This window comes from Camelus bactrianus, chromosome 5 (assembly GCF_048773025.1).
Source record: "Camelus bactrianus isolate YW-2024 breed Bactrian camel chromosome 5, ASM4877302v1, whole genome shotgun sequence".
Lineage (NCBI taxonomy): Eukaryota > Metazoa > Chordata > Mammalia > Artiodactyla > Camelidae > Camelus > Camelus bactrianus.
Genome location: NC_133543.1, coordinates 77593058 through 77616712, shown reverse-complemented (window position 1 = coordinate 77616712; position 23655 = coordinate 77593058). Strand labels below are relative to the sequence as shown.

General features: G+C 43.9%; 1 protein-coding gene and 1 long non-coding RNA gene across 4 annotated transcripts in view; one reads left to right on the top strand and one right to left on the bottom strand.

The window, feature by feature from the left end:
• KIAA2012 (KIAA2012 ortholog) overlaps nt 1–23655 on the top strand; it is a 109648-nt gene that overhangs the window by 17980 nt on the left and 68013 nt on the right. For 2 of the 3 annotated variants that reach the window (XM_074364163.1, XM_045507969.2), the window contains exons 4-11: nt 30–185; nt 3747–3889; nt 4950–5133; nt 5739–5881; nt 8261–8429; nt 10984–11136; nt 13991–14161; nt 16388–16498. In XM_074364163.1, the coding sequence (XP_074220264.1) occupies nt 30–185; nt 3747–3889; nt 4950–5133; nt 5739–5881; nt 8261–8429; nt 10984–11136; nt 13991–14161; nt 16388–16498 (1230 nt within the window). The remainder of the gene's footprint in view (nt 1–29; nt 186–3746; nt 3890–4949; nt 5134–5738; nt 5882–8260; nt 8430–10983; nt 11137–13990; nt 14162–16387; nt 16499–23655) is intronic. The other variant, XM_074364164.1, reaches the window with a different exon arrangement.
• LOC141577739 (uncharacterized) overlaps nt 1–23655 on the bottom strand; it is a 133361-nt gene that overhangs the window by 97796 nt on the left and 11910 nt on the right. The gene's annotated exons all lie outside the window — the stretch shown is intronic.

Here is a 23655-nt window from a genome sequence, read left to right as displayed (position 1 = left end):
CCACCAATAACTCCTGACCTACTCTTCAGGCTACATCAAGGATTCTGTGCTGCTCCAGGACAGTCAACTTAATGCACCAAAGAATCTCAGTCCACAACAGGATCTTTCAGGTGTACCCCCAAAATACCACCTCCTGCCTGTCTTTCCTCCATTTTGGATTCAACAAAGAAAATCTTTTGAACAAGGTACATGTGATTTTATCAAACCAGATCTCTCATACTTGGATTTTTAACAGCTTAAAATGAAGTTTTCCAAAATAAAGTCTAGGGATTCTGGGTTTCATTATCCTCATCTGCAAAATGAGGGAGTTGGCCTAGACTAGCACTGTCCAACAGTACTTTCTGCAGTGAGGGAATGTTCTGTAATATGTGCTGTCCAACATAGTGGCCATTAGCCACATGCAGCCATCAAGCAGTTAAAACATAGGTAGTGTGACTGTGAAAATTAGTTTTAAAGTTTTATTTACTTTTAGTTTATATCTAAATAGCCACATGTGTATTGGACAGTGCAAGTCTAGACTCTAGATTTGAGATAATTTCTTAGGTCTTTTCCACTTTAACATTCTTTAATTCTGTGGTTTTATGTAAATATCATAAGGAAAATTACAGGCCTTGGAGCCAGAAATCTAGATTGCAATGGCTGTTCTTTCTCTTACTAAATGTAAGATATTGAGCAAATCACTTAACCTCTTTGAGCTTCTGTTTACCCATCTCTCTAATGGATGATAAGACCTACCTCGTTATTGCACAGAAAATTATTGTGAACCATCTGTAAGCTGCTCAGTGCTATGGGGATTCCACCTATCACTATTATTCTTGGGAACCTGAAGCATAAAAAGAGCCAGAGTTGCCTTTGCTAAGGGAGATGGGGCAAGATGACTGGGTAGCACTAATGGGCAAAGAAGAGGGTCTTGACTAGAACCAAAGTTTTTGAGAAAAGAGAAGGAAAGGACAAGAGGCTAACATAATATAAAGTTAATTTTTCTGAAATAAAACAAGAATTTTCCGGAAACAATAGTAGTGCCTAACCAAGCCCTGTACTTGGGAAAGGACCTGGTCAAAATAAGTAGAGAATTTGATCTCTCAAATGAGTATGGAAGGACGTGGCAGGTTCTCAGAGGCTGGTGCCATTAACATTCCTGCCATGCACCTCCCTCAAGTCTTGATACTGGCACCAGGGAGATTTGGTCATAACTGATCCATATGTAGTTCATCTGCGGGAAACATGCTAGTCAGGCAACTGTATTTCTCTTTGTAATGGATGTCCTTGTCTCTATGCACTTTGGCTAATGTGGGTCAACATCCCTGAGACCAGCTGATTCTGAAGCACTGAAGATATCAAGTTTCTGAGCCACCCGTGTCCTAAGAGTGGTGAACTCACCCAGCAATGCTCCTGTGTTAGAACCTTCTGCCCCTCCACACCTCACCATTCCCTTATGCCCTTCCACATAAATATCCTATTGTCTCCAGTTAATATCTTTAACTTTGATGCTGTAGGATCTAAAAACACTGGACACTGGGCTGCAGTACTTCCATTCTGGGAGTAGATCAACCCTGCACAGCTAAGGGATCAAGTGACTTCCCTAAGAAGTTGTCACAATCAGGCAGACACAGAGCCAATATAGAACAGTGATTAACCGTGTGGCCATTTGCACCAGATTCCAAGCTATGTGACCTCTCTGGGCCTCAGTTTCCTCATTTATAAAATAGAGATGACCATACCCACTTTTACCTCATAAGCTTGGATAGGGGAGGTAAACAGGGTAACGCAGTGTCTGACACATAAGTGTGCAATAAATGTTAGTTACAGACATTCCTAGCTTGTGTTTTTAAAGCATAATTATTAATTGCAGTGCCCAACTGCCTATTATCACAGGGACCAAAAATCAATTGGTATAGCTCAGAGGCTACAACTTGAACTCTGACTGATGGTTTTATTGGTTTTAACTTTATCTCCTCTTAGCCTCCCTAACCTTACCAGACACTGTATTGGGGGAAGTAGCAAAAGTCCTGGCTGCAAATCCCAGATCCTCAACAGTGTGATGTTGGCCAAGTCACTTATGCTCCCTGCATCCTTAGTTTGCTCATCTATAAAATGGGAGTAATGGTATTTGCATTCGACCCTTTCTGGGTTGTTGTAAAAAATCACAGGAGAGACCAGAGGTAAAAAAGCTCGCTGAGAGCTCTAAATTACTATCCCAATTCACATTATTTGTATAATCTGAATCCATATTTGAAATATAGAGAGACAAAGTTTTGTGGTCTCCTCTCAACAAGTGAAACTTGCAATACCTTGCTGGTAGACCTGTTTCTATTAAGCATAAACAGATGAGCCAGAGATGATGTTTACTAAGAAAAATCTCGGTTTCCCTCTCATAGATTGAGGCATATACTCAGTATCACTATGATACTGCCAAAGGGAAGAATACTTCTCTATACCCCCCACCCACAGCATCCCTGACCCAACTTAGACAGTCTTCCATATAAGATCACTCAGCAGATGAATAGCCATTTGGCCAGAGTTTCACTTCCTCTACCCTCAGAAATGCATTCAGCTCCCAGGTGAATCTGACCGGGAAGGATGTCTCCTTTGGTCTGACCCCAAAGGATCATTCTAGAATACACAAAAAGGTCTTTAGTGCCACATCATATAGTTGAGGTCTTCTTCGGGGCAGGACTAATGTGGCCCTGGGCCGAGGGGTCCTCTGGGCCACCAAAATCTGAGCAGACCCCCTGAACCTAAGCCTGAATCTACATCTGCTTCACCAACACTGTCAGCATCAGCTCAGACCCAAAGTAGCCTTAAGGAGCCATTGAGCAGAGGAAGGGGAACTGGAGGAAGGGAGTAGCCCTGCAAGTGGGCACTTGGCTCTTGATCCAGTGACACCAAGGATAAGAATGAAGCAGGGAATGATGAGAGTAAGGGAACAGAGAGGGGAAGACGAGGCTTCCTGGGAGCCTCCAGAAGTCCAGTGCTCCAGCATACACAGAGCCCCCGAAGGCTTCCAGAGCCCCGGTTGAAAGACAACCCCACATTGTTCCACGGAGCTGCAAGCAGAGAGTGGAGGTGTTGCTAAAGCAGCTCCAAACAAGGAAGGTTTGCCAGACTGTTTCAGCAATAAATCTACCTTGAGTAAGTGATGAAAATAGCTGCAGGACCCTTTAAACCATTGACGAAAGATTTGTTAACTATGCTGGAGTCATCTGTTGACTCAGATCCTTCCTGAGGGTTGCACAGACAGGGTAAGTGCAGACTGCTAAGCAGCCGTCCACCGCAGTGCATTCAGCTGAGTTTTTCCACAAGTAAACAACCAGCACAGCAGACAGCCCAGAAAATCCAGTTCTTCAGACTGAGCATCTCAGTGACAACTGCAGTTCACCCCACCATCATCACACCTCTGTTATTTCTCAGCCCCACACAGTTCACAGAGGACTGTCACATTCATGATCTTATTTGAGCTCCAGATAACTCTGCAAGGAAGTAAGGGCAATTTTACAGACAAGGAATCTGAGTCCAAGAAATGAAGACTCAACCTTGAGCCTCTCAATTCCCAGGGCAGTTCTGTTCCACTGACCTGGCTGCCACTTCTGTGGAGGCACTAGCAGAAATACAGAATTAAGGAGTGTGGAGGAACAAGGGCCTTGATCAAGACTCAGAAAAGCAAGAAGGGAGGCAGTTTGGAAGCAGCTAATAGCACTATGCCTATCTCTGAGCTTACGAAGCTGACCCACTGTTCACTTTTGCAGGTCAGCAGGGCCTGGATGAAGGGGAAGCTGGGGCTGCTGGACATGTGGACCAGGGCTCTATAGCCAAGGATCATGGCAATCAGGGGACTCGCTTGCAGCCACTCAGGAAGCAGCCTTGGCAGGAAGATGAAATCCAGGCAGAGGTACCATTTCTAATGGGGTCCCTTCTGTTATTGTTCTTCTGGACTTCAGAGGTGATGCTCCCTCCTGTCACCATTTCTTGGGGTCCTCCAGAGAAGAGTACTTTGAGCCTGTTGACCACTGTTTCCCAAAGTGTCACCTGCAGAATCCTAGCAGTGCTAGATGCTCTATGAAGGAAAAAAGGGTTTCATGGCCAAATACATTTGGAAAATGCTGCACACCACGTTCTCATCCCAGAGAATCACAGTGCACATTTGAACGAGGACCATTTTGAGAAGGTCTATAGGTTAAGTTGCTGGTTTAATTAACTCATGGTTTTCCAAACTTACTCAACCACAGATCCTCCCTACATACCATCTAGCCAGCTCTAATCTTCTTTACGAAAAAGAACTTATGGCCTTAGAGTTGAAAAAGCCTTGGTTTGACTCCTGCATCTTGTTAGCTATAGTGAGCCTGTCCAAGAAACTTAACTAACTTTGAGCCTGAATCACCTTTTCTGTAAAACGGAGCTGTTACCATACATACCTCACAAGGACTGAAGGAGTTAAAATGTAAAAATGCTTTCTAAACTCTAAGGCGTGTGTGTGTGTGTGTGTGTGTGTGTGTGTGTGTGTGTGTGTGTGTATGCACAAAATGACAGTGGTGCAGAGAAGCACAGATAGCACATGCTCCTATCTTGAATAAACATGTATGACTTACAAGAAGGTCATATGCCAATGAGACAGGAAAGGGGGAGAAGATAAATGCCACACAGTAGAAGGGGAGAGACATTTTATGATGGATATAAAGACAATAATACTAGAGCTTCATTTTGATTTTTAATTTTTTTTGCAAGAAAGCACTATATATAAGGCATGCTTAAATGCCATTCTTTCTATCACCAATAATAAAACGTTTTAGCACTAGAGATCTTGCCATTATAACCATGTTTTTCTTCCAAGGCTGTAAAGGAGATTTCATCCTTGGAACCACAAGTCTAGCCACCAGGTCTGACTGTTAAAGAAACCTGCTCTGTTCCTTTATAAAGCCTGTTTATAGGACTGTGTATCTGTTGTTCCCTAGGCCACGTCAACAGAGAATCACCGCCATATAGACACTTCAAAGGCAAGCCACAATGAAAAAACCCAGCAACCCCCCAGGAGGGACCTTGGGCATGCCCACATCCATCCTTCTTGGCTCCTGAGTGACAAATCCCACATTACATTCTATGGAGGCACCTTCCTCAGTAAGAAGGCAGGTCTCAGCGGTAAGAAGTCGATTGTCTTGCTTGTTAATCTGGGTAAACCTGATCCTGCAGAGAACATGGAGGCACACCAAGTGTCACTTCCTTGTGCCAGTCACCTTAGAAAATAAGCACCGAAGTCCAGCTGGAGGTGGGAATGAGAATGGTCCTCAACTGCACACATTCTGCAATCAGATTGCCCACGGTCAAATTACCCCTACTTACTAACTGTGATCCTGGGCAAGTTACTCAGTCTTACTGAGGCTCTGTTTCCTCATCTGTAGAATGGGAATAATAATAATAATACCTCCATAGGGCTATTATGGGGATTGAGTGAATGCATAGAAAATACTTTGCACAATTTTTGTTCCTTAGCACTTAATACATCAGAATAGTTATTATGATTGTTATCATTCTCTCCATCACCTGACTCACCTAGCGAGAACCCAACCCAGATAATGAGATCAGGGTTCCCTGAAGCTGCCTCAGTCAAAGCCATGGCTGTCTGGGTGCCCCAGCACTCTCCTTGCCTCTCTTCCCATCAACCCAAAAGTGATAAAAATAGAAAGTCAACTGTCCATCCCCACACCTGCAACTAATAAGTTCTCATTTCCATCCTGTTTCTATAGACAAACAAGAGAATATGAAACTCCACCAGGGCAGAAGCAGCCATTTGTCCCAGGAGCCTCCTGCTGAAAGATGTCTCTTCCCTCCTGTAGCATCTGCTACTAATTCAGAAAAAAACACACCTGGGGAAGTGAAGAAGAAAAAGGTTGTGTGTGTGTGTGCACTTGCACTTAAACAACTAATCTCAATCTAGGAATAAGATGACTCAAAGGGATGTCTCAGAGAACTGGCCTTACTTGCTTCTGAGCTCACCATGTGGAGCTGGACTAAAGCTATTGTAATTTACTAAATGGTGAAAATTTAGTAACTTACTAAATACACTAAATTTACAAGGAATTTGTGCTGCCCCAGATTCTACCTTAAAGCATGTGATGTTGTTACCACACTCCCTGGTGGTAACAGAATCTTTTGTTCTGTTAAGAGGTGAGGGTTCTCTGTAAACGTGTAAGGACAGAATTTGAGTTTGTAAGCAATTGACCCACTTCAAACTCAAAATGCTGGGACCCAGCAATGGTTTTGCTTAATTGAGGGTCTGTCATCTCTGAAAATGTAGGATAAATTTTGCAGGTTTATCAGTCCCTTCAGAAGTCAGGTACACCTTCCTTAGAGAGATCCTTAGCTGTCCCTGGCCTGGTTCTGCCTCTGCCCCATGGAGCTGTGTGACTTGAGCAGTTGGCTCACCACTCTGAGCTGCAGTGAGCTCCTCTGTATGCACGGATATTAATGCCAACCTCACAGGGCTGAGGGAAGGATTAAAGGAGATAATGCATTTCTGTGACAATAGCATGTATCCGATTGGGAACTACAGCAATGTTAGTTCATGGTGGGGATTCTGCCACCTGAAGTGGCCCTGAGGAACCAGGGGCATACCAGGCGGTCCCAGTAACAAGGAGGGAGGTCATTTTCTATCTGTTCAGGATTTTCTCTGATTTCCTGTATCTAAGCTGATCTAAATAAACCTTTCCATCTACACCAGAAGGGCCTCAGTTTTCCCAGGTTCCTTTGGACCCAGATTAAACAGCAGGCCTGACCTGGCAGGGTCACTCAGGCCTAAGAAAAGCCCTCAGTCTCACACCCAGGTCAGCCTGGAATCAAGCCAGGCTCAGAGGACAGGAATCCCTTTCCTCAACCCATGCATATGACTTAGCAGAGAAAAGCAATATTTCCACTATGCTAAAACTCTGTAAAATTTTAATTACAATAGCGAAATTAAGGCTTAGCTTGTCAGCAAAATGTCACATAAACCATTTGAGTTTCCACATAGATTTCCCAATGCAAACCTTGTCAAACAAAATACACAAGGTCAGTATTCAGAAAAGGGCAGTTGGTGGGCAGCTGGCACCTGGACAGTGAAGGTCTCCAGGAACATAAAGATCCTATGTGCATGTGTTGGGTTAATCATTTTCTTAATGTCTCGAAATTATACATATTACCCTGAATTTATTTGGTTGAATTTCCTTCCTCATTCAACTCTAAACACGTAAGATGCTTGTGTGTGTTTCTGATCTTTTTCTTTTTGAACACGAAAAAGTGAGAAACGTTTTTATTTTTCTGCCTGTGAAATTGAACTCCCTGAAACCCAGCACACATATACATTTCATAGAGCCAAGTTCATATGTTAAAAGCTGCAAACTAAAAGAAGAAATTTTCAGCAACTTCTGAATAATTGGAAACAGGAGGCTCTAAGTACTGCTCCTAGCATCTCTCTCTCTCTCTGTGTGTATACACACACACACACACACACACACACGTTTTGGGGGGTTGGGGATATTAAAAAACTGGGCTAAAATTGTGGCTGATTCTGACACACAGTGATTCTTTTTTAGCTCTGTTCATAATGCAGATGTGTGGAGACACCTAGGTATTCTGCTAGTGGTAAGATTAGATATTAAACCCTAGTAAGAGAAGACTCCTCTCTCAAAGAAATATCATATAAATAAGCCTAGTTCCAAACACTATTGTTACCATATATAATTTGCTCATCCAATCCTCACGGCAGCCTTATGAGGTGGGTAGCATGATTCCCTCCACTTTATAGAGGGAGAAATCGAGGCTTAGAGAGACCACATGAGGTAAGCAAATACAAACGTGTACTCCTGTTTTCCACCCTTTCTTACCTAAAAGGTTACCACAGGCCATAGTCTGAGCCTTCCTTTTTTCCCATAAAGACACAAGCCAAGATTTTTCCCTCTCCAGACATGGAAATCTCAGCTCTGTTGTTTCAGTCCAGCTCAGTTTTCCCAACTGCAAGAGAAAGAAAGACTGTATTTCCTCACAAAGGCTCTTGCATTTATCACACTTGTACTTCTCAGAGGAATCAGAGGCTGGTTAATGGGGAAATAACCAAGTTCCCCCCACTCCAGTGAGTTAACCAGCTCCCAGGTTGGTCAGCTTTATTTCTCAACCTTGGGTACAGAAGTAGTGAAATCACACCTGATAAGATACAATGTCATTTGTCCCCTGCAGGCAGAAGGATTTAGATACCTGCCATATTGGGGGTTGTTTGTTTTTAAATTTTCTCCAGGCACCAAAAGCTGTGCAATTACCTCCTATCTCAGAAGAACCACCCAGCGCCCTGGACCCCCCGAGGAGTCACCTTAAAGCCAAGGAGCCCCCAGAAGAGCTCTTCATCTTCCCTGTGGAGATTCATTTCCACACCCAACACCCCTCAAAAGGAAAAGCACGAAGAAGAGGTAGGTCCCTGTGAATGGGTCTCCTGACAGAATCCAGGCAGGCCAGGAAGGACTCGGGTGTGGGTCCCGCTAATGCAACCCTCTCCTAAATCACGGCTGATCCTCTCCAGGGTCACCACCTTGAGAGAATTTTTTTCAAAGAAAGAAAAAGGATAAATCTAGAAGTAGGTCTCTTCTGGTCACATTCAACTCAGTTTTTTTAAATACTTATTGAGCCCTTCATCAAGCAGAGCATTTTGCTAAACTGTTAAAGGAAATGGACTTATTATACCCATAAATAAGTCCAATGCACTGCAGATGTTATAAAGGTGCAGAACTTTCAGGCAGCTTACAACAAATAAAAATACAATATACAAACAGGACAACTAAAGTTGAAATTGAAAAAGTTAAAAAGCCGGTTAAATAGAATAGAGAAACAGATGTTATCAGACATCTGGGATGAATTCATTGCTTTAGGTAAGCACTGGATTTGGATGAGTTACCTGGTAGCCAAGATAAAAAAGGATATTTTGATCTTTGGATCTTCGTTTTAGAAAAGAAAGATAAAAGTTTGTCTGAAGAGCCATTTTCCTGATTTTGAATTAGGCAGCATTATTATTACCATCAGGTGATTTCTACAATTTCTGTCAGGCCAGAGATTCTGTGCTTCTACTCAAAGTGCTAAGAGAGTGTGGGTAAAGGAGAGCTCAGTTCCAGCTGGGATCTACTTAGAAAGGCTTTTTGAAAGAGGCTTTCTGAGTGACTGCTCGACTCACCCCGTACCACAAGGAGAAATTCTTTCTGACTTTCCCAAGTCATTCCACAACACCCTAGTCTAAGACACATTCTTGTCCCTGGGACTTCTCTGGGCAGCCTGAGGCAAAAGGCAACTGTCTAAAAAGCTGACTCTAATTTTTAAAGAGTCCTAGTTCTGAGCTTTCCAGAAACTTCAGCAGAAACTGCCACTCATTTCTCAATTTTTATTCTACGGCTCTTTGGAATTCTCACTGTGAAGAAGAATATCTAACTGTTGTGCTTAAAAGACCAGTCAATGGATGGGGGCATAAGGGAACTTTCTGTGGTGATGTAAGTGTTCTGAGTCTTGGTTAGCTGCATAGATATATACAATTTGTCAGAACTCATTGAATGGTACACTTAAGATTTACACATTTCACTGTACATAGATTTTACCTTTCAAAAAAAATTACTTAGCTCCTTTAAAAAACACACAGTATTTTTAAACATAGGGCTTTTTTAAAAATTATTCAGGTATGATGAGGCCAACAGATCAGGAAAAGATAGCCATTGAAAAGATAGCCTGTTACTCACAGTTCCCAAGAGGAGGGGACATGCCATGCCCCACAGGACCACATGGAGAAGAACCAGGGTCAGTTAGGAGGCAGAAGGGCTGAGGGGTGGGGAACGGGCAAGAGTCTTTATTGCATTTTTTGCGGGAAGGAATGGGCAAGACAGAGTAAGCAAGCTAAGCAGATTTGGGATTGGCTAGTTTGAACAGTTCAGGCAGGCTCTGTGCATCCAGGCTGTCCCTGGTTTTCTGGTACCTAGCACTAAGGTAATTAATTTCTGATACTGACCCTGGGGATAGTGGCCTGGGAGTGTTAGGAGCTGGATAAAGGAAGTCATGGTGAGGGCTGCGGGGAGATGGGGGTTCTAGATTGGTCGGTTTCTATATGAAATAGCCCTTTCCCAGGTGGTCCTTTACTGTCTCTAAGAATTGGCTGACCCTGGGAGGAACAGTCTCCCCAGGGTCAGTAAAGTCCCAGATGTCAAAACAGTAGAATAAAAAGACATGTTTAATGCATACAAAGATAGGACTGTTAGCAGGATTCATTTAAATCCTGATTATCTTCCTTGATGACCCTGTTAAGGAATGTCACCAGGCCATCATGAACCAGATTCTTAAAACTATTAGATCCACTGAGCTTGCCAACACACTGCTAAATGAAAATTAGGAATAAAGTTTAGAAAAAGTGAATCCATTGATTTCTTCCTTCCTTTGTGTATCAGTGAGGGCTCGTTCAGTAACAAGAGTTTGAAGCCTAACTCAAGTTCTCTAAAGCAAAAAAAAAAAAAAAAAAGTATTAGCTCATGGAATTGGGTAGGGCAAGGATCAGCCAGTTCCAGGTTCGTCTGGATCCTTGCCTCAGAAAACGTCTGGACACTATTTGTCTAAGTCTCTCAGCTCTGTTAGCCTTTCATCTCAAAGCAGGTTGTCCTCATGTGGTGGTAAAGATGGCCTCCTGCAATCCTGTGATAATCTCCTACCTGTTAATCCCAGTAGAAAGGATATGCCTCTTAAAAGCTCTTGCATAAAGTACCAGAATTACCTTTGACTGGCCAGGCTTGGGCATTGTGGCCACCCTAGACCCAATCACCATGGCTAAGGCAATGAGGTGCTCTCATTGGCCAGGCTTCAGTCACACGCCCATCCCTGGGAGCCAGGGAATGAACCACCCAAACCACATGGTATGAGCGAGAGAGAGATGGGTCCCCGAAAAGAAGAGACAGCTGGCAAGTATGTCTACTATAACTTGGCTTTCTCTTTGTCTCCTAGGTGCTCCACACCCTGAGTCAGCACCTGAAACAGATGAAGAGTCCAGGCCTTTATTACGGAGGCCTCCCCTGAAGCATGCGTCCCTAAAATGGCCAAGGCAATTAACAGTGCATCTCCCAGTGGACACAGGCAGGGACACACTCTCGCCTCAAGGTAGCTATTCTTTCCCTCTGGCATCCCACAGGACTCTCACTCCAAAGGGGAACAAGGCAAGACACATGAGGATCCTCAGCCACAAAAAAGGAAGCTATAAGGGAGGTAGCTCCTCCCCAGTCACATGAAGATGGCTTCTGTTCAGGCAGCAGCTGCCTTACCCAAAGTGCTGCAGTAAAACCAACTTGGTGTCTTAGCTCACAAATCACTTACTCACTGAATCATCCCCCTACTAATGTTTTCAGGTTGCAAATATAAAACAGCACCAAACTTGCTAAATATTTGCTGCATGCTTTATAGTTTATTTAATGTTTTTAACCAATGTAATTTCATTTCTAATTTACTTGGGAATATACATTTATTCATTAAAAGTTTATGCTATCAATAAAAGTGCTTACTCCATATTTTCAAAACATCATATGGACATTAAAAATTATACACGTGAGTGCATCAAAGTGTATTTATCTTTATGTGTTGATAGGTTGGAAATAATGGTCCATATTTAGAAAGCCCTTCATTTTCAGAAAATTGAACCTCCTTCCCCAAAGGCAAGATGACAGTATCACAAATGTTAGGTGATCTCTGACTAGTGGTAGTCAGAAATAGAAGGATGGCCATTAATATTTAAGGAGTTCTTCCCCTGTGCCAGGCACTGTCCTCGGTTTTTAACACATCGTGTCTCATTTAGACCTCACGACAGTCTTACCCTCATTTCGTAGATCAGAAATCTGAGACCCTGGGAGAAGAGTAACTTATCTGAGGTCACACGACAACAAGTGGCCTCTCTGGGATTGGAGCTGAGGACTTCTGGTGCCGGAACCTGTGTGTCATCCCCATTATACTACACTGCCTCTTGGAATAAATGAACAAAACAATGAACCCAGATCAGGGCATTCTTGAGACATTTCAGTTTTGAGAACGTCCTTTGATTAGTGAAGCAGGGCTTGTTTACTCTATCCCTTAAGTGACAGTTAATGTTCCTAAAGACTTTGAAGTTTCCTTTTTAAAAAAAATCCAAGTATGCACAAGGGCCACTCTGTGTGCAGACAGGTAAGAAAGCAGCTTTCCGTCTGTGCACCACAGTGTTGAGGGCACAGCCTGAGCCACTGGAAGGGATGACAACCCCAGTGAGTGTCATTTTTGGTGCTGATCACCTCACACTGCCCTCCACTCGTTTTGAGCTGCTGTGTCCCCGAGGTGTTCCTCCAGGGAAAAGCTGGTCTAAGAAGTCCCTGATATTTTGGTTAGTTCAGTATGTTAGTTAGTCCAGTATGTGACTCAGCCTGGTAATAGACGCATTTAAAAAAAAAAAGTCCAAAGAGGTAAGATTTGCATGCCAGTCTTTCTCACACAGGGGTCCCTGGGGCAAGGGCGTTTAAAGCTAGTAAGTGGGACTGTCCCATTGCCCCAGAAGTTGCCCAGACCCATTTACTTGCTTAGCCCTGGATTGTTTCACTTCTAATATCATAAAAGTGAAGCCAGATTTTACATATGCACATACACACATACATATTTTATTTCATTGCTGAACCATCTGAGACTAAACTGCAGACTTTGTACATTTCATCCCTGATCAGCACAGATCTCCCAAAAGCAAGGCTCTTCTCCCTCATAACCACAGTACAACGATCACACTCAAGAAAATTAACTTGGATGTAACACTATTTCCTCATATATAACCCATATTCAAATGTCTCTAATTATACCAATAATGTTCCTCATAGCTGTTTTTTTCCCAATCAATCCAAGATTCGATTCAGAATCATACATTGTATTTAGTTGTCACATCTCTTTAGAATCTTTTCATCTAGGACACTTCCCCAGTCTCACTTTTCATGACATTGACATTTGTAAAGAGGATGGGCTAGTTGCTTTACAGAATTATCTTCAATTTAGATTTGTCTGTTTCCTCGTGATTAGATTCAGATCCAACATTTCTGGCAAAACTAGAATGTAGGTGATGTTGTATCCTTCTCGCTGTTACATTAAGGGACACAAAACATCTCTTTAGATTTATTCTATGTGTTATTATTTGCTTTATAAGTGATGTTAAATTTCATTATTTGGTTAAAGAGGTGTCTGCTAGATTTCCCCATTGTAAAGACACCTTTTCCCTTTGTAAAGAAGTAGCTTGTGATACTTTGAGACTGTGTGTGAAGGCAGCTTTTAAACAAACAGCAAGAATGTGTTGAACATGAAATAAAGATCACGTTCTCTGAGATTAAGACAAGGTCTCAATCACAGATTACTGGGTTTCGCCCTCACTAGAGCAGTCCCTGCTGATTTGGAGAAAGAGTGAGAGAAAGAACAGAGGTGGAGGGCAGGATGTGCTTTCTGGGGCATTATCATCCCCCCCCCCCATTACCCTCTAACTACCATCTGGAGGGGGCTGCTTTGTACTTTACCACCCTGAGGAGCCATGTGATTGTTATTTCTGCTTAGAAAAATTGCTTTGTGGTTGGAATCTGTACCCAATAGTCCAATGAGCTCTAAAGCTGGGGTCTCCCTAGTGAGAGCCTTGGGACTGAGAGCTGGAAGGACCTTGCAGCCTTAGTCTTTCTTCTATCTCAGGAGCCCATCAATAAGATGAGAATAACAACAACCACTGTTCAGTTCCTCCCAGTTCTTGGAGGTTCCCCAACCAACAGCCACTACTCTAGTCAAGAGTAATCCTACCTTGGCTGTGGCAGATACTTGCCCCTTAGAAGTGGTGAAAAAGAGAGACAGACTTGAGAATGAGGGGCATAAACTATCCTAAACACCAGGAGCCAACAACAAAGTTAGAAAAGATGTTCCTTCTCTTCCTTACTGATCCAGATTCTCACTCATGCTTTGTCTCCTTTTGCTTTTGAAGAGAATAATGCCTCAGGCCAGAATGGGACCCCACCACTGTCCCTGCTTAAAGGAAGAAAAAGTCCAGAGAGCCACAGGGGTCTGGACAGCCCCAGGACATCAGGCCGCAGCAGCCCCACGGGCCCCTCCAATGTGAGAAGGGCTGGGGGGACATTCTCAGCAGAAGGACAAGGTAATCATTCCTGGGGTGCGTGGATGCACACCTTTGGCTTGTCTGTGGCTCTGGGCTCAATTTATTCATCTTCCAGGGCCACACGTAAGCTGTCTGAAAGCCACCCACTGAAAAGGGGAAATCGGCAATGTTTCCAACGATGTCAGTGGGATTAGTGTTAGCCACGCATATTCCTCAAGAGTCAGTACATGTGTTCAGGGTTTTCTGCACCAACACGCACTGCCAAGCTGTTCTGTGCTTTCCTCACTCCTGGCAGCAGTATGAGATGACACAGCTCCCTGCACTCACCAGGGAGACTCGCTACTCGGTTTAGCCGGCATTCTCAAAACTAAGCCGTGACCCTCCCCCGGGGCAAGGGAGCCTGGGGACCCTGCCAACAGGAAGAGTCCCTGGGGAGGTGTCACCCTCCGGTCCAGGGCAGAGTCTGAGGCATGTTCACAGAGGGAGAAGGACTCTGAATTTCTGAAAGGTGAAGGAGGCAGGGCCACACCCTCCATGACTTAGCCCCACTCGGAGTTCTTCTCCCTAAGAGCCAACAGTCCAGGAGGAAACCAAGACAGTGCGGTAACAGTTTCCATGGAGGCTTTGATTTAAAGGCAGCACATAAAGCAAAAATTGCTTAGAGTCCAAATTACCCCTGAAAATCCCTTAGGGAGGTGCCATGCTGGAGACCAACAAACCATTTTCTAGAAAGCACAGCCCAATGGCTGCTTCTCCCTCATCAGAGGGTGGGCGGCTTTCTCCAGATGAAGGAGATGGTGTGTGCTTGGGTACCAGACAGTGTACGGAAAGTATCTCTGATAACAGCAGAATCACACTCAGGGCCATGAGAAACTCACACTCTGAGAGGAATGTGGCAACTGAGGGCCACCAGGAAGACAACAGATACCACATCTTTCATTTCATCTCATGCTTGCTCAGAGACAGATGCCTCCCTCTCCCCCTGCCTCAACCCGAGCATGTATATTTGAAGCCTTGTAAGTGTCAATTCAATACCTGGATCAGTAACTACATTATGTGTTTGTAGCGTCTCTGTTTAAGGCTGAAATGGTCAAAATCAAATTCTCTATCTCTCTCTCCCTCCCTCCCTCCAAAGAAACTTACCGACTATTTCAAGATGGAATCTTCCTTTTACAATCCCCCCGCTTCCCCTCCCTGTTATACTTTTGTGAGAATGATGCCCTCTTAACTTTGAGCAAATGAATCAAACTTTAGGTACAGTCATATTAGCGCCAAGGGTATTCCTAGGAGGTTGCAAAGCCCAGGACAAATGACACTAGATGCACAGACACGCAGACACACACACCCTACTTTGGACATCTTTATAAAAAGAATCTGATTAGAATGAATGCCAGGGCCATAACTATGACAAGAATGCAGCCCGAAGCCTCAAGTGTGCAGGCTGAGTGTATGTAAATCAGTGTGTGTATGAAGGCATATGTGTGTCTGAGGGTACGTATGTGTTTGTATGCCTATGAGTGCATGTGTGTGCATGCCTCATGAGTGCGTATATGCATATGTGTGCATGCCTCAGTGTAAACATGTGTAAGTCTGTGTTTCTGTGTGTGTGCCGTGCCTCTGTGTATGTGTTTACGTACTTGTAAGTGTCCACTATCGCTGATGGCCAACTCTACTCCTGACATTTTGCCTTGGAAATAGGGAAGATAAAGTTACAGAAACACTTTCAATCTTTCTAAGTAACTCAGGGAAATACTGCTTCCTTCTCCTCCTTGGCCTGAGCGCCCTAGAATCACTAAGCAGTCCCAGCATCTGCATAGGGCACGGCTGTGCTGCAGGGTACCGCACAGCAGCATGTGACAGAGCAGGAAGCAGAGGCTAGAATCACTGAGCCCTGCACACAGGGGCTGAGCTGCACACACCTGGAGGACTGGACTCCCTTTCCTCCGCACAAGGTGCCCCTCACCTGCCTCACCTCGGCCCTGTAGGGCTGCCTGAGACCAGAGGATCCCCCTTTTCCAGACCCTCACAAAAGGCATGACATAGGCTAGTGGCAGCCCCATCCGGTTCATCCCACATGGATTCCAGGTGAGGGGCCTAAACAATGGCCCTGCTCTGCTGAATCCCAGGAATGGGGCTGACCTTGCACCCAGGCAAGCACATAAGCACATGCACCTGCCCGAGGGGGATTCGGGGAGCGCAGTCCAGGTTCAGCCTCCCTCCCCTTCACTGGTGCTAACACTGCCCATGCTTGTGCTTCTTTTCAAGAAAATTCCAGAGACCCCACGCTGGGACACTTCTTGCTGGGTCCAGATGGGGAAAACATCTGCCTGTCCCTCCCAGGGCTGACCCAAACCGAGGAGCTTCTGCCGGCTGAAGGTAAGATGATACATCCCAGGTCAGCCTCATTTTCACAGGGGGGAGATTTTTACCTGCAGCTTCCAAACTTCCCAGCAGCAGAGACATCATTAAAAACAGACACAAGTCAGCCAGTTTCTCCCCTCTCGCTGACACAGACAGAGGTGCTTCTGCAGCTCAGACACAATAACCCAATGTTTGCATAACAAGTTTGCTCTTGCTGGAGCATCTGGAGAGAGACGTTCCCGTGGAATAGCTTTGGAGTAGGCCTAATGTGCCGTGCTGATGCCTTGATGAGGATGATAAAACCCTTTTGGTATTTGCCCAAACTAAACATTGCCTTTTCTCTTCTTCCCAACCGCCCTCCAGAGGTGGAGGTGGCTAATTGGTAATCCAATCAGGTACCCTTGTTATGTGCATTGGTTCATTGCTGCGAATCATCTGGCTCCTGACAGATATCAAGGCAGTTTCCAAAAACCCTTCTGGCATGTTCACTTTTTGGAAAAGAGATGCTGGCTCTGAGCAATAACCATCTTGCAAAGGGGGAAAAAAAATGAAGTCAGAGGGTGATGAGTGTCAACCACCCAGGAACCATCATGTGTATGCATGAGTTGTCCAGCCAGCAGGCCTCCTGACTGGGGAGATTGAAATCTGCACTCATTTGGTGGGTTATGTCATGACTGCCTTAATAAAAAGAGCATGGATTTGGAGTCAAGAGATTTGAGCAGCCCTGGCTTGTCCTCTGTGTTGTCAGATGACTTTGGGTCAGTCTTTTCCTGTGTCCAAGATTCCTCATGCATCTGAAATCAGAGGATCCCACTCCTCCATCAGCAACTGAGAAGTTCCCTGACTACTGCAGCACTTTACATGTTGTATCTGTTGCTGTGGAAGTAGCCACCTACTACGTGTGTTTCCAGAAACTAGAATGCATTCGGTTCCAAATTCAGCATGACAGCACTTCCATCACCAGCTGGGCCATCTCATGATATGAATATAAAAATAACTCAGCTTGGAATTGGCGGAAGCAGGAGTGAGACAGGTGGAGGCCAGTCAGTGGGACACAGCTGGTACAACAGCTGGAACACAAATATGATGCTGTTCACCTGCTGCACATTTGTCCACTCTTTTCCAAGAGAAATAGTCCCCTTTTGGCAAAGCAAAAGCCAGAAGCAGGAAAGGAAATATTTAGCTTACATATTTCAGTTTGTCGTCACATCGCCAGTATCATGTTTAGGTCATTTTGGTATCCCTGGCACTTAGCATAGTCCCTGACACATACAGAGCAGGAGCACAATAAATGTTCATCAAAATCTTCCAATAATTTCCACACAAACAAAAGAAAGAGAGAGAGAAATGAAACTCAGGCTGAATAAATTGAGACTTGCCTGCCATTTGTCCCAGTCCCATGAACAATGTATTTAATCCTACTTGCCTCTCAAACCTAAAGTCATTCACTGTGAGCTTGTTGAATAAATGAATAAATGAATCATCAAACAGCCAGCAGCCAGCCAGCCAGCCAGTCAGTCGGTCGGTCACTGGCCTCTCTCTAGCCTTTCCTCCATCTACAGCTGGTGTACCTCCCGTCCTGATGGTGACTGGATAGGGCCCTGGAAGGCAGGGCAGAACCTTAAACCCATATCTCCCTACACAACAGGTCCAGCTTTCTAAAAGTCTCTATTAATTGAAAGGCTTGTTTTATTTTGTTTTGTTTGAGAAGCAGTATATTGAAAAAAATTTTCAACTCCTGCAAAAGATTTGCTCCAACCACACCAAATTCTTTGCAGCTGTTTGTTCATCTTGCTCAACATCCCCACCCTACTCTTCCTGTCTCACCTCCCACTACATTCAAGCCCATCCTTTTACCATCTGTTTAATGGCCCAAAAATTCAATCTTCCTTCTCTTATCTCCCAGCCTTTGCCCATGTTGCCCTCAAATATTTAGAACAGTTTTAAATTCCAGGGTCAAGCACATCTTTTATGGGACACTGTCCTTAATAAGTTCACCTATCTCACAGAACTGCCCCAATGTAGCCTCAGCCCATTCATCTCTCTCAATCCCACGTTTGTGATTATTGTATTTATCTGCATCTGTTTTCTGTTTAACTCCCAAATACATTACGAGTCCCAGAGAACCTCTTATCTTTATCATATGTCCAAGAAACACATGTTGATTGATGGAATACCCCAGGTGCCACAAAGGAAAGTTTGGGGGGGGGGGTCATAGTTGTTAGTTTTTTTAATTTAAAAAAATCTTGGGTAAAGGAGAGAATATGATCTGTCTGATCTTTCTGAGACTTTCAGACTCTGTCAACATCTATTTGGAAATGAATTCTTAAGCAATTAGATCATGGTATCTTGCTTTCAGATAGCATAGAGAAATGAATATAAACCTTCAGAAGGAAAAAAAAGATTTGAAAACTTGAGCTGGAATTTGACCCTCTTGGTCATGTTGGGATATTGCAACACTTAGAAAATTCAAAGGCTTAAGAAAGTAAAAATTAACTTGGAAGGATAAAAGTCAAAACATTGGCTATGCTCTCCAAATTGCTTATCCTTGATTCAAATCCTTCACCTATTCTCCTAGTTACGGTGGCAGCAATAGAAGTTTTCTTTCAGAGGTTTTCTATTCAGAAGTTTTTTATTGCAAGACATTCAAGGATGTCTGTGCCAATGCTTCAGTTTGGGATTCTAGGTCCCATGCAAATTTAAATTCTTTATCTCTTTCAGAGTTTCCAGTTGACACTTGTTCTTGTCCTAAATGGATTTCTAGCCCCAAAATATGCCTTGGTTTTTTGGCCATTTAATTAGCATCCTTTCTCTTACAACTCTTTCTTGGTGTGATGGTTTTAAAATATGTCTACAAATTCTTTGACACTTATTCCTTCAAAAGGGGGAGCCCAATTCTCTTCCCCTTGAGTATGGGCAAGACACAGTGGCTCACGTATAATAAAGAAAGAATATGACATAAGTGACAGTGTGTGATTTCTGAGACTACCTTAAGAGGAGACAGTCCAGTACCAGTGAAACCTCCAGATGACTGCATCTCTGCTTGGCATTGTAACTGCAGTCTCAATGCAGAATCACAGAGCTAAGCCACTCACAGATTCCCAAAGAAATTCCCAAAGAGATATAATAAAGGTTTATTGCTTTAAGTCACCAGATTTGGGGGTAATTTGTTTTCATAATAGATAATATACTTGGTGTCATTTCCTGAAGGTCTGTAATTTGGTAAACAGAAAGATGAAGCGTCCAAGAATATCCTAGCTGGTCTCAAAACACCGATTATTTGGGGGCAAACATATGCTAAGTGGTTGACTTTCCCTGTGTCCTCTTGATTTGTCATTTGTGATAATTGGTTGTGGGGACCCATGGGTAAAAGGATCCTCCCATGTTGTGGATATTTGACAAAGTATGATTTTCCTTGAGTAGCCTTTCTCTTAGCAGCTGTTGCCTTAGTGAAAATGCCTGGAGATTTTCAAGTAGAGAAATCTGTCAGATGAAGAAGCAAGAACTCTGCATTAAATGCCCGAAGTCTTGGGTTTTATTCTCAGCACTACCACCTGTGATTCCTGTGATCATGGGCAAATGATTTCACTGCTTTGGAACTCAGGTTCTCCATATGGAAAAAGAGGAATTGGGATTAGATCCAATCCTCCCGGTGTATGTCCCATAGAATTCCAACTCCAGGCATTTTGGAGAAAGAAAAAAAAAAACAAAGTTTCTGAGGCCAAATAAGTTTGGAAACTAGTGGGCTAAAGCAAAGCAGATTCCTTACTGCAGGACTTCACAGAGCTCTACAATTCTGACGTGGATTACGGCTCAAGATGAGCATATGCAATGTTTCCCAAACCTATTTGACCCCTGAATCCTTCCTTGTTTTTAACAAAGCATCATGTCCATCTAAATAGTTTTTGGAACACACTTTGGAAAATGCTAAACTAATGATTTCTAAGGCTCCTTCCAGCTGTAATGCTATATGTTACTTAAAAACAAACAAACAAACAAACAAACAAAAAAACCCTTTCCCATGGAGACTCTCCCCAAGGAGACTCTCCCCATAGGGCAGTTCTGTTGTCTAAATCCTGAAGCAGGATCTCAGCCATTCAGTAATTCATGACTGTTCTTGTTTTCACTTTCCAAACATCAGTTCGGAATCACTGAGTCCACAATCCCTCCATTTTGGAGTAAAAAGAAGTAGAGGAAAGTAGGAGGAAGCCTGAGTGGCAATAAGGCCCTTTTGCCCAATCAGTGTTTGTTAATAATCCATAAGCAATCATGTTGGTGGACGAACCAGGTCTCAAGTGTTGGAATAAGGAAAACATAGTTGGATATGGCCGCCTGGCACCCAGCATTTCCTTCAGGGACCTTCCTGTACTGCAGAGGCTGGGAGGCTAAAGACCACATTTCCCAGATAACCTTTGCAGTTCGGGGGCTGGAAGCAAATTAGGTGGTGCCAAGTATATACACCTGCACAAGATTTGAAGGGCAGAAGTGAGGCGCTTCAGCTAACTGCTGGCAGGCGAGCTCGTGAAGACCGTGTCAAGAGGCAGTTGCTGCAGCAACTTTGTAAGTGCTGAGTTCTCTTCAGTAGCTCCGTCTCTTCCGAAAATACCTGGAGGTTTCTATTCTCCTGACCCATATACTCTCCTCTCCTTGCAGAAATTAGGGATGATTCCCACGAGGCTCAGCATGGGGCTAATTTGGGTCCGGCACAAGGACTCCAAGGCAGTGCTAACTGTGCCTGTCGGGACTTCAGAGAGAAGAGGGTCCTTCCCCTCACAGTAGGGAGACCAGCACAGCATCAGCAGCCCACTCTGGAGTGTTCCGATGGCCACCCACAGAGAGCCACCAAAGCCACTGGGGAGTCCCCTTTCCTTTGACAAAAAACCTCTCATGATTCCTCCAAGTACAAAGACACCCCTACCTCAAATTTGGCTGAAAATGTAATGTTATCACCACTTCATGCCTTCCAAAGAAGAAAAACTTCAAAAATAATAGTTCTCTCTGAATCTGCTGGAAATTCTTTTTTTAAGGAAAAAGTCGATATGAAGTGTTGAAGAATATATAATTCCTCTTCATTTTTTGCATATGTACTCGTATTTTTTTCTTACAGAGCCTGTGAAGCTGTGACTTCTACCTCCCTTGCATTTTTTTCTGTTTCAGAGAACCCTAGGGTCAAGAGGGAACGTAGGCATCACCTCCAACAGTGTTTAGGCAGTGAAGAATTTTATCAAATGACTTTCTGAGGACACCTACAGATAAAATGGATGAAAGCAGAGCTGCCTGGTTGAAGTGAGGATGGTCTGACTGTGTCCTCCCCCAACTTCTTCACAGCCCAGCTAATTCTTTCTCTCCCAAAATGGTTCTTGGGAGTGGGGTCTCTGAAGAACCACTAGAACTATGAGACCACAGTTTGAAAATTCTCATGTTATGAATAAGGAAGCTGAGGCCCAGAGAGGCATGGTGATTTGCTCAGTCACACAGCTTCTGTGTGGCAAATCTAAGGCTCAAACCCAGATCTTCCTGCACCTACTTAAGCCAAAGCTCTTCTCATTAAATCTTACTGCCTCTGGTCCCTCTTGTCTAAGGGGGGACTTCACTGTAACACCTCACCTAACCACCTCAGCCCACAATGATGGCTACTATCTACCTGGGTCTCTCACTAGGCACTCCTTCACTTCCTTTATCTTTTTTACTCTTTCTGATTCTCCTCCAAGATTTAAAATTCCTGTGGATAGATCTTCTACTTTTGAATATCCCAGAGAACACCATAGGTGCTCCCAGAACATTGCCCATAAATATTGATTAAAACTGTGAGTAGCAAAGACTTTAATTGTTCTCCAATATCCATTTTCCATTATTTTTTATTAATAGAATCCCCTACCCTGAGGTTTAGCTGAACACATGGCTACCCGGCTAGAAATTACATTTCCCAGCCTCCCCTGCAGCCAGGTATGGTCATGTGACTGAGTTGTGGCTGATGAAATGTGAACAGAAGCAACATGTGCAACTTCCAAGTCATTTCCTTGGCAAGGAAATCACTTGCCCTCCTCTTCCTCTTTCCCCTTGGACTTGGTTGTAGTGGTGAAGTAGCTTCAACCATGTGGAAGAGGGTAATAGTTCAGGGCATGATGAAGCCGTAAGATATAAAGAACCACAGTACCCAAATAACTTCATGGATCAGAGTTACCCTGATCTGCCCACCTCCCTCTGGACTCTTACCCGAAAGAGAAATAAATGTTTACCTTTTAGAGTCTCTTTGTTACAGCAGCTAACCATGTTCCTTAACAAATATAATGCAACTATAATAATACCTGCCATGCTAGTTTGCATTTGCTTTCTGACCATCAAATCAGATCATTTTTGCAATACATCTAGTAAAGTAATAAGTTAAATTCCAGTGTAAAATATTATTGGACCTAAAAGAGAGAAGACCCATTATATTGTGTCCAACTCCTTAGATCAAATAGATGGACTGCCCATCATGTCCAAGGGACAAGGAAGGATGTTAATAAAATCAAGAGCAAACATGCTCAGGTACTTGTCATCTCATTCCACCATCCCAATAATCCTACGAAGGGAGTATTTTCATTCACACATCATAGGTGAGCAAACTGAAACTCAAGGAGTTAACCCCCTTGTGCACATTGATTATGCCTGCTGAGCAGCTGAGCGTCTTCATTCCCAGGCTACCTATCACGGGATTGTGTTCTTCTTATCCCACTTGCCAGGGCTCAACACCAGGCCCTGTGGCTGCAGCCCTCAAGGACCTCACAGCCCACGTGAGAACAAATTCACAAATAACTGACATTCCCTGACAACAGAATGAAGTGAGTGCTGTAACAGAGGCCTAAACACCACGATGCAGGGAAGGAGTGATTAATTCTAACCTGGCGGACGAGAAAGGATTTTTGCAGAGGAATCCCCATTTGTATTGACCTTAAAGAAACTGGTAGAAGCGAATAAACAGAGAAGAGAGAAAGACATGACCAGTCGAGGAAGCAGCATGAACAAAGGCAAAGAGAGAGGAAAGCAGAGTGCACGCGGGAAATGATGAGTAGCCTGTAGGAATGCTCCGTGGAGGGGCTTCATGCGGGAAGATGGGGCTGAAAGTCAGGCCAGGGCCAGGCCAGGGGAGGCCTTGTGTGCCAAGGGAGAACTGAAATGCTGCTTTTTAG